At 30.5% G+C, this 11,510-nt stretch overlaps 1 protein-coding gene across 1 annotated transcript; it reads left to right on the top strand.

Annotated features, from left to right (window-relative positions):
- Positions 1-791: 791 nt before the first annotated feature.
- Positions 792-7,055, top strand: LOC148230378 (guanine nucleotide-exchange factor SEC12). The gene is made up of 7 exons (XM_088195610.1): positions 792-1,069; positions 4,091-4,461; positions 4,531-4,669; positions 4,730-4,884; positions 4,945-5,188; positions 6,370-6,529; positions 6,593-7,055. Exons 1-7 carry the CDS (start codon positions 932-934, stop codon positions 6,676-6,678), a joined length of 1,293 nt encoding a protein of 430 aa, XP_088051736.1. The 5' UTR covers positions 792-931; the 3' UTR covers positions 6,679-7,055.
- Positions 7,056-11,510: the final 4,455 nt, after the last annotated feature.

Consider the following 11,510-nt stretch of genomic DNA (forward strand, 5'->3'; position numbering starts at 1 on the left):
GTGATGAATTCCGCTGGATTTCACTATTCTTAAAATTTGGAAACGTACTTCCTATTGGCCTTTAACAACAAATTAATTTACTGGAAATACGTAAGGATTAAGATAAGGTGTTTATATTTTGAAAATATTAAATGAGGACACTCAAAATAAAAGGGTCATTATTGCTGCGGGATCTAAAAAAATAAAAAACGATCATTTTTAAAATTGTTGTCAAAGCCCATCTCCTAAAATATTTTGAGGAAAAGAAATTGCTAAAAATTTCCAAAAATAATTTTTTAGAAATTTTTGATGAACGAGGATAAAAGGAGGATAATATTTTTGAGAACATTCTTCCTCAAAGGAGGGCGTCTGGTTACCTTAGTTAAGAAGTCACCACTTTAGCAATTGTGTGGTAATGCCAAATAAAACACAGGTTAACCGCTGCAGATTTTAATTACAGATTACAGTATTTAAGAAAAGAGCGACGGCGATTAATATCAATGCTAAACCACTGCCAAGGAAATAATATTGAATGCTTTTCCGCGTCAGTGCTGTCAGAAGCAAGAATGCCCCCACCCCTCCTCTCACACTTTAGAACACTAACTGACCTGATCCCCACAATTAAAAAGTTCATCTTTTTAATTTAAAAATAATATGTCTTTTTCTCGGGGCAGCTTCATTTTTAAATTATATTGATTCTTTGGCTTCAAAACTTGTTATAATAAAAAAAAAACAGTAAATGTGGTCACTTCAGTAAATATTATAATTGTAAACTGTTCGTTTAATAATGCGTGTTCGCAAATCGGCGTTCGGTGACGCGCGTTTGAGACGCCTGCGTGGATTTTGACACAATTGTCATGTTGGAGGTTCGACTCTGACTGCCCGCGCAATTAGTTTAGCTAGTCCAATTGTAACAAATGTATCGTAAGATTAATAAAAAGTAGCGTAGACGATGGCGCCGACGAGACGCACCGACGGCCTTCTGGCCAGGGTTAACTTCCCCCTGTACACTCTGCAGATGCTCACCAGCCGACACGTCCTCGTGGCCGGCGGAGGAGGCTCCTCCAAGACCGGAGTCGCCAACGGATTCGTAAGACTATATCGCACATATACTACTCCTGTCAAATTACACTTGTCGATGATGATTATCATGATTGTCATCTACAATCAAGGTCTATCACGTCAGTAATATATTTATTTGTTAGTAACAAATATATTTATAAATAAACTTCAGTCAACCGTGAAATTTAAAATGTATATATTTTCGTCAACTTATATTTGTAGAGATGCTAGCATTCCATTTCCCTGTAAACTGTAAACAGATATTCATATCCTGATGGAATCTTTTGCAATATTCGTTGTTTACTGCTTCAAGATTCTCCAGAAAGAAATCAAGACGCTAATGAATCACATTCTTGAACTTATTTTCTATAATTATGACTTGCTCTATTTCTTTCTTTTACTCCAGATGCATATATTTATATTCGCTTCGTGGCTTAAAATATTAGAAATTATATATCAATCGCCCGTAAAATATAGTAATTTAAATATTTTGCCACTTACCGAATATATTATTTTTCATCTATTTTTGGACAACCTCGCAACACTTTCATAAAGTAATTAGGATTACAAAGTATTTTTAATTTTTTTTAAAAAAAGTATATTGTTTCTTTTTATTAATGTTTAAACTTACACAACTTTGCAAAAATCTTTTGCAATTAATGTCTGATTTAGATGAATTTAAATCAACGATTTTCAATCATCGTTTTGCAAACTAAAAATATTTCGTTACTGAATGAAGATGAAAGCCGTGTTTTCACATGCATTATCAGAAATACATGTGCATGCGTAAACACCCCATTAACTCTTATTATCGTCCGCGATATTTAGAAAAAACAATAAATCAAACCAAGCTCAAGGCTACAAATATGGAGCTTCTCGGAAATGTGATTCACTTAGTAAAATAACATACGCTTTTTTCTACGGATATTAATTCAACTTTCATGATGTCATATTAAATTGCTGTAGAAAACTATAATAATTAATTTAAAATGCTATGGCAACTTTGGGGCCCTGAGGCAAGCGCCTCCCCGCCTGTTGGTTTTGAACCAATCTTAAAAATCTTTTTTCCGTCTGTTCTACTCTGACTGTTATAATCAACAGGAAGATTGAAATGTGTTCTCGTTGTAGTTCTAAGTCACGTAGTCTCCTAGTGGTATCGAAGATCGGGTTGAACTCTTGTGAATTCAAATGACTGCTTAGCTGGACCTGGAAATACTTAAAGTGAAAAGCGCTTATAAGGGTCATCTTGGTTGATTCTGCCTAGCTCGGCTTTGTGCAGGCTCAGCTAAGCTTTTGTTATTTCAAGTCGGAAGTAAAGTATAAGTTCCGAATGAAACATCAGAATTGGTTTAGTATGTCAGTGTTTTCCTCTGACCAATATCGCTCATTCGGGGTGTAGCCAGACTTTTTGTTATAATCTTTTACAGATCTTATCTAATTAACAATATCTTTATTTAACACTATTATTTACAGGTGCAATTGCTATACAATTTAACTTAAGTGTAGACTTTTGGATAGGAATCATACGTGTTGTGCCAAAATTCTTTGATTGATTTCTTATTAAACATATGACCATTTCGAAAATAAGATTAAATTTTTTATGTATGGGTGAAGTCGACAATTAACTATCTCTCTCGTAACTATTGCGTAGATACTAGAAAAATAGATATTATATTAGCGAGTTCGCCCTTTGTGCTCATAACCAGAATGCCAAATAGCAGCAGATGAATTTCTCATAAAATAGGGGCAATCTCAGTAAGATAAAAATATAGCTATAATCTTTATTTTCACCCTTTGTGCTCTGAACGCCTCATCTTTTCTAAATTAGTTTTCAGTACAGAAATTGTAGCCTTATACTTTCCATAATATTCCCATACACTTATTGGTTTGAAATACCTTTAATTAAATTAATAGATCCATCAGCGAGCCAAAATATATAACCCCATACATAATATAATACTACCTCAAGCTTATTTTATCGTTTTTTACAGCATATCTCGGATTGAGCTCTTTGCTCGCCTTTAATAAATTTACTTTCATCACTTTTTTGATCAGTGGTTAATGTTGAGTAACACAGCTGCATAATGTCTAAATATGTGTTTATGTTCATGGTAAAATAACCAGGTATGCATAATGTAGTTGAAAATATATACATTAATTTTTTTGCATAATAGATATACAAAATAAATTATAAATTGTGAACAATTTACAATAAAATATATTATAATGGACACAAACAAATTTAATGACAAGATTATTATATTTAAAAAAATACCACGAACAATTAAGCGACATTAAAATTAGAAATAAAAAGATATGTATTAAGTTTATTTTTTTTTTTAAAATGATATTTTAATAAGACTAATTCATCAAGCGTGTCATGATGTATCCAATTTCGAAATTTCGTACAAAAATTATTTGCAACACTAAAAACACGTTACGTTGGTTTAATTGTTAATATGTAATTATATATAATTTTTCGAGATTTACGGTACACTGTTTAGTATATTTAAATAATTTAAAATCTTGTGGAACAGTTTTAATTAATGATATATTTTTATGCATTTACATAATTATTGTATTTTTATCTGCTCTGCTTAAAAATTTATTCATTAATTTGGTGCGTTATTTATAATTTTTGAGAAAAAATTAATATTTTCTATTTAATTTAAAAATAATCGTACAAAACCAAGTAACCGAGTCAAAAGAGATGGAGATCACCGAAAACCGGTAAATCGGTTTCAGTTTTAAACGGTTTAATATTTTTCATAATACCCAAATATATAGGTTTGTTTAAAATAAAAGCATAAGTTTATATCAGAATTAATGAACATAAACATAAACACCATGTGAAAACTGATAAGAGCGACTTTGATTTTTAATGCCAGATTATAATAACTAAAATTGAAATATGTAGAACATTTTTTTTAAATGCCAAAACGATAGTTATAACAAAAAATGTAGTAAAAATCAAATTACCTTATCTTTACGACAAAAAATATAGTATTATTTATATACATATTAGACAATATATTTTAATTGATTTCAGGAAATCTTTGAACTCTCACACGACAGCGACAGATTCATAGCCGAAGAGATTATCAGGCACGAGACCGGCCCGAGCGTCGTCATGAACTGTTCGGCCGTGAATCTCAACCGTCATTTGTATCTCGTCGCCGGACAAGAAACTCACTGTCAACTCTACAACGTCAATCTAAAATTAGTGAACGCAACCGAGCTTCGTAGGGGAAGCATGAAAGGCGAAAACGCAAGTAGCTTTTTAAGGAAACGCCGAAGAACCACCAGCAGAGAGAGAGAGGAAGAACCGCTGAAAGATAGTAAAGACACTAACAACTATTACACGGAAAAGAGGATAAACTTTGAAATAAGGGCAGCTGATAGTATACAAACTGACTTTGGGTAAGAAATTAATAACTGAATGATAAAAACTATTCGTAATCAAATCATCATAAAAGAATTGTATCACAGGACAGATGCTCTACAAAGAGTCGTGCGGATCAGTCATAAAGGTAAATTAATGGCAACAGGAGGAACTGACGGACACATTAGAATATGGCAATTTCCTCAATTAACAAAGAAATTCGACATGTTGGGTCATACTAAAGAGGTATATGCGGAATCTTGTGCAACAATGTAACAAATATGTTACACATGTCATTTGTTTCAGTTGGACGACTTGGATTTTAGTCCCGATGATAAATTGCTTGTCAGCATTTCGAAAGACAGTTTCGCCATGATCTGGTCAATGGACACCGGAAAACATGTGTTTAAATTGGCATGTCAGCCCCCGAATGGAATTAAATACCTATACAAACGCTCCAGGTATGTTTCTTATTTCCTATTTAGAATTTATCTATGTTTTAATTATTTTATAATTTAAAGGTTTGGTAAAGTAGAAGAAGTAAAAGACAGTTGCCGATTGTACACACTTGCAAATCCATTGGGGAGAAGCGGGAAGCAGAAAGGTCTACTTCAGAGTTGGAAACCTACGGACGGTACTCTGATTAGAAGCGTTGTGGTGGAAGAAAGTTTGTCAGCCTTGGCCGTCAGAGACGATGGAAGATTTGTGGCCGTCGGTACCATGTTCAGCGGATCTGTCTCCATATACATTGCGTTTAGTTTGCAAGTTAATACTTTTTTATTACTAAAATCTTATAATATATGTTTGAGGGCAAAGAATATCAGTTTAAAATATTTTTTTTTAACTCTTCGGCATGTAAATATTTATAATCCAAGTGGATTACCTTAAGTGTTGGTAGTAGCCCTCTAATGTTGCTTATATGAACCAGATTGAAGGACAAAACGTCTTCTAAGAATCATCTCAGTGTTGCTCTGCTTGGTGTGAATTTGTCAACTCTTATTTATTCCAATTCGGAAGCTAAATGTTCGAAGATATTGAATTCAGTATGACCGTATTTGAGCTTATATACCCCTTTATAATTTGGGTAAATCCACATCCCTTTCAGTTCTCGACAGGATATTTCGTTACTGATTGATCTTGCTAAATGTAACAGCGCTTCAAAAATCAGTAATTTTTAAATCAGTAAGAATTTCGCATTCGTTTTTTATTTGATTTTTTTTTTTAAATATACCTATATTATTTTAAAAAATAGAATTTATTGAAACCTAAAAATAATTATTGAACTTCGATTTTAATATATCCTGTAAATATATTTTTACGTATTATTATATACAATAATTATATATCTTAAATAAAAATTAATTCTATTGATTATATGAGTGTAATTTTTGGGCCATACTGTATCAGAGCCGACGCAACGTCGAAAAAAATCCCACCACCAGTCCGCAATGCGCTTTGGGAGTGGTTGGACCTGCGTTACTTTTCGTCATATTTATCCGTAATTATCATTGCTAAATATCAACAAAATGACGAAATTTATGACTAATGGTTATATGTATAATGATATGATTGCATTATAAAACAAATCTATTAGGAATTTTGGGTATATTTGGATTAAAATACTTTTGACCAAAATGACCCCATCGGATCGCGTGTTTCGTTCCTTGACACCGTGACGTATGGATTAATTCAACAAGAAAAAAAACTGCTCTTAAAAATCCAAAATAAAGCAATTAGTTTCATAAGTTTTTTGCAAATCCTTGCAACAAATTTCATCACAACTGTTTATTTGTGTTCTTCATGATTTGCTCTGTAGCTATTTTTAATTTGAAGTGAGAAATATTTAAAACCACTTATTTTTGTCTTATTATCTATTCCTAAAACTGCCTAATTTTGATTGATGTAATGCTTTTTGTAATATATGTAACATAATAATTTAATTTCAGAGAGTTTTGCATATTCCTGGTGCTCATTCAATGTTCGTCACTGGCTTAGAGTTTTTACCTGTGAGCGGCGATGGTCCGCCGATCACGAGTCGATCGGAAGCCGCAGTAGTTTCAATATCAGTAGACAATAAAGTTTGCATACATAGCTTACCTCATCGAAGTAAGTTAAATTGGCGTCAGTTTTGATATTTTATATACTAATTCTGTCCGTTTTGTTTTACAGGAACTTTTCCAGCATGGGTGGCGATAATTCTCATAGTATTCGTTTTATTTTGCACGTTCACGATGTGCTCGTATTTTGGCATATGACAGATTAGAAGTTATCCCTGCGTTGTGGCAAACAGATACGCCGCTCGGACGTGACATATTCTTTTAGCGCTTTGTTATGTTTTGGTGGACATCACTCGTTACGCAAGCATTTACTATCAACCGGAGTATTTTTGAACCGAAAACGTTTGATAAACGATATTTTTTTTAACGACGGTTGAAAAAGTCATAAGTAAATTATTATCTCTCGCGGTGTTTGTATGTTTAGTTGATTTTTATTTATAAAATTTATTTATAAATATAAGTATATCTACTGATAAGTAAAACAGGGGCTAAGAGAGACTGAAGAATTTTTTTGTTGTAAATGTATTGCATTAAGATATTTTACAGCTAATAATAAACTGAAAACATCCTTAAAATGTAAATTCAAACTCTTTCCAAATTGTTTTCTATGAAATGAGACTTAAACTGTTTATATATTACTACATGTATATTCCCGCTCCTTCATGTAACACTGAGGTCATAAAATCATGTTAAAAGAAGGCCAATTTTGTATTCAATTAATTGTTATCGTAGCAATTCTGGCAGTAAGTAAAATGACTCATAGTCCTATATAGAACACAAACTTAATTGACATTGTTCGTTGTCTTTAAGAATCTCAATTCGCCAAAATTTACAGTTTTTTATTTATATATATATAATAACTGAGATTAAAGTATTTAGTACCATGCGTAGTAATGGAAAATTGTTTAAATTTACTTGCAAAAAATATCTAATGATTACTATCATGTCTACTTTTATCTGCCTTCCATCAGTCTTTCTTGCCCCATATTGTGTATCATGTAGTTTATTTTATTTTTCATAAATATGTGGCTTGAATTATCTTACGTTTAAGTTTTTACAGCCACAGGTTTTAAGTCAATAAATAGTAGTTAAAGCACCTAAGCTATGACCGATCTATTGTCAATATATACAATTGATATGTTCCTAATTTTTGCTTTATTGCAGGATTGATATCCTATCAACGACAAAAATAGGAAATCAGATTTGTATAAATAAATAATTAGTTAATATACTTGATTTATTATATATATATATTATTTTGCAATATTATTCCACTACCAAGGTATTATTATACTCATAATTTGACACTACTTGATGTATAATAGAAAAAAACAATGTATTCAATCCATTATATTCTGTTTTTTATACACTCAATTATAATTTATATTATAAAGAACGTGTTATATCTTATGTATTATTTATAATTATAGCATGAATTATTGAATGTTTAAAATTTGATTCCGATTTGCCAAGCAAACGCCATCTAATGGTGATTTTTGTAAAAAATAAATATATAATTTACAACCGATACATACCGTATATATTATATGTATGTAGTTAGTTTCTATGGGCATTTTAATAATTCCAAATTATACTATATTCCATCTGATTAAATAGTTTTCAAATTTTTATACGTGTTTCAATGTTGACAGATTGTTTGAAGTAATCCCGTTATAATGCCCGCGAATGAACGACGAATTGATTTTTAAACGTTTGTTTTTATTATATACAGGGTGTCACGAAAAGATGTATTCACATTTTAGAAAATAAAAAATATGTTATGAACCATAGAAATGAATTTTTATTTCTGTTTACATGAAATAATTCCTTCTAATATTCTATACATTTTTCTGAAATATGATTTAAATCCAATGAAGATCCCAATAAAACAAAGGCTAATATTTTTCAGTTCAGAATATAAGCAGCTAGAAAAAATATTATATACTCAGAATTTAAATGGGCTGATTACAATTTATATTAAATGTAATAATTATTTTGCCAAATGTCAGAATCATTTTTTTTCATAGTATTTTAGGTCCAATTTGTTTAGTTGAGCTCGCAACATTATCAGATGTCAACACAACAAGCCAAGTGTGCTCTTTGTCGCCGCTCTGTCGTTATTCCTGCTTCTTTCGTGGCTCTGAATAATTCGCGTCATATAATTAAATAGATTCGTTGAGAGACCTTCATGGAGTACTGAATGTTCTGAACAACCACCTAACCTGTCCAACAGTTTGGGTGCTAATGACATATTTCTAAAATAAATTATTTATATTTATAAATGTCATTATATTTTTTTTCCAACTAATTGATATTTATTTTACCCCTAAATAATAAAATTATGACCATTTATTATTTTAATTCTGATTGTCCTATTTTTTATTCTGCTGTATGCTATTTTTATTCTCGCCATTTGATATTTATTTTGCTTCTAAATAATATAATTATGACCAGGCTGTTAATAAAATTCTGACCCAAAGTTTATTTAAATTCTGACCATTTAATTTGTTGCCTAAAATAAATACAATCATAAAAGTTTTATAATTCACATTTATATTATCATACTTGTTTAATTAAATCCAGGTATTCATAAAACATTTCTATTCCATAAAAATATTATGTACATATAAACAAATTCCAGATGTTATTTTTGTAGCGCCTGTTTAATAAACTTATGATAACCCTAATTATAATTATCATAAACATATGACCTATTATATATATATTTATAAAGATATAAATAATAATGATCGTTTCATTCAACCTTACAATTCAAAAAAGCTGACTAATACAAACATCAGTAAAATATAACATTGTTATTGATTCTACTATCACATTTATGGCACTACTAACAATAAATTACTTTATTTTCAATTAATGATAAGCAATTCATTGCAGTCAGTTTAGTTCATAATTTTATTTTTTCCTTATACCAATAGCATAATTATATTTATTTAAAACTAAAAATATTTATTTATTACGCTATAAAAAGGTATGTATGTATTTTCATAGTTGTTTTTTTTTTATGAAGTTCAATCATATTTTTGATTTTACTATTTAAATGGTTTAAGACTTAGCTAAAAACTTTTGCTACATTTACCAGATAAATTAACTTTTATTTTATCTCAGGTAAGGTAAAGTAAAAAAAAATATTGCACTAAATTAACCATTTGCTACTTGCTAATAAAAAATATTTTATAATAAAATTAAAAATTAGCTACTTACAATAAAACGAACATATTTTATTTTTTCTTAATCAATGCACAAAGCAAATACACAGTATTCATTTGATCACTAGAAAAAGCACTCAATTGAAACAAATAAACTTATAAAATACAAGTAGAGCAGTGCAAGAATTATAACAAATTAATCATAAAGTAAAAGAGTCGATAAAATAATAATCTCGAAAACCAAAAATCAATCCGCCCTGTGTATTTACACATACCGGTACCGCCCCTCAAGGACGACCGATCAATCACAGAGCACGTGGTGAATAAAAGGTGTTTTTGTGCACTGACTTACAATATATTCTCATTTAGACACGTAATGAAAATTTTACTTTTCCTAATAAAAATGTATCACATTTTTTAAAATAAGATTGCTAATTACGAAAATCTTTGTTAGAAGAGTATATATTTAGCATACAAAGTTTATTTATATTTTTAATTAATCAAATAAAAGCATACTATTGTAGATGCGAACGCCAGCGTACACAATGGCGACTGTTTAGGGTTACGTGCCCATAAATTCGCACTTAACGCTCGTAACCTCTCGCTTCGTGTTCGAACACATGTTCTTTTACTAGTGTAACTCACAACTCAATTTTAACCAAACTTTTATATGTATCTATTACTATCTTTTTAGTAAACTTGAGGGGCTCTAATAAATCAGACATATTTATTTAATCATTTTTGTATAACCCACGTATTTTCAATATTTCATTATAGTTTCTTACCTCTGATTCCCTTTGTACGGGAATCAGAGGTAAGATAAAATTAATTTGTTAATTTTATTATATACCGGTTTTATTTTAGAAAAATATCTAAACTCGGACGAGGATTTCCTCTTTCTTCTAAATTAAAAAAAAAATTTAGAATGTTTATAAATTTTTGAGGAATGAAAGTGAAAACGATTTTTTAATTAGTGTACCGTAAAAATTTTGAACAAGTACAATTTTTATTTGCTAAGGCGGTTGGGATCACGATGAAGTGTCTTTTAGGCCAAAGAAATGCACCACACGGATTTTCGAAAACCATTTAACTACTAAAGCACCAACTACCTTAGGTATGGTCTTCATGACACGTGTCGAACAATACTCATTGTCTTTCATATCTTTTGTCGACTTTTGATAAGCGACCGCAATGGTCTTACATATAATGATTCACACGGAAGACATTATCTTGCTTCATTAGAGGGGTTGTACTTAATAGACGGGGCTTAATGCTTTGTTTCTAGTAACTCATTTAATTTAGTTTCGATTTGGTATAATCAATTATAACAATTCAGTGAAAATAGGGGTTGATGTCTGTAGATGGAAAATATGTTTATATTTTTATCTTTTCCTTTTTTTCCGCATTCCTCTTTAATATAAATAATGAGTTAGCTATTGAACTCAATTTGAAAATAAACTTCTATAGCTCCAATCTCTCTCACGGATGTTTTATTTGATTATCTTTTTACATCTATAATCGAAGAATGCCGAATGATTTATCAACGTACGGATATTATTTTATGACGAGATGCTTATTACGTAACCAGGTTATATTAAAGTATTGCGGATTCTTTAAAATCCTATAATCATATGTTAATCTATGTATATCATCTATTATCATGACAACAATTGGCTCAATTTATCTAAACGTTAAAACCGTTACGTTACGAAATAGCGCCATAACAAGATGCAGTGACATTGAGAGGACATTTAGTCCGTTGGATAATATGACTCACAAAGTTCAGTCCTGGTCATTTTTCCTAATTCGAAACATCGATTTCGTATGGCCTTCGACGTGTGAACATATCTTATTCAAGCT

The sequence above is a fragment of the Plectrocnemia conspersa genome, unplaced genomic scaffold (assembly GCF_051122295.1).
Source record: "Plectrocnemia conspersa isolate PC_06_02 unplaced genomic scaffold, ASM5112229v1 ptg000010l, whole genome shotgun sequence".
NCBI classification, from domain to species: Eukaryota; Metazoa; Arthropoda; class Insecta; order Trichoptera; family Polycentropodidae; genus Plectrocnemia; species Plectrocnemia conspersa.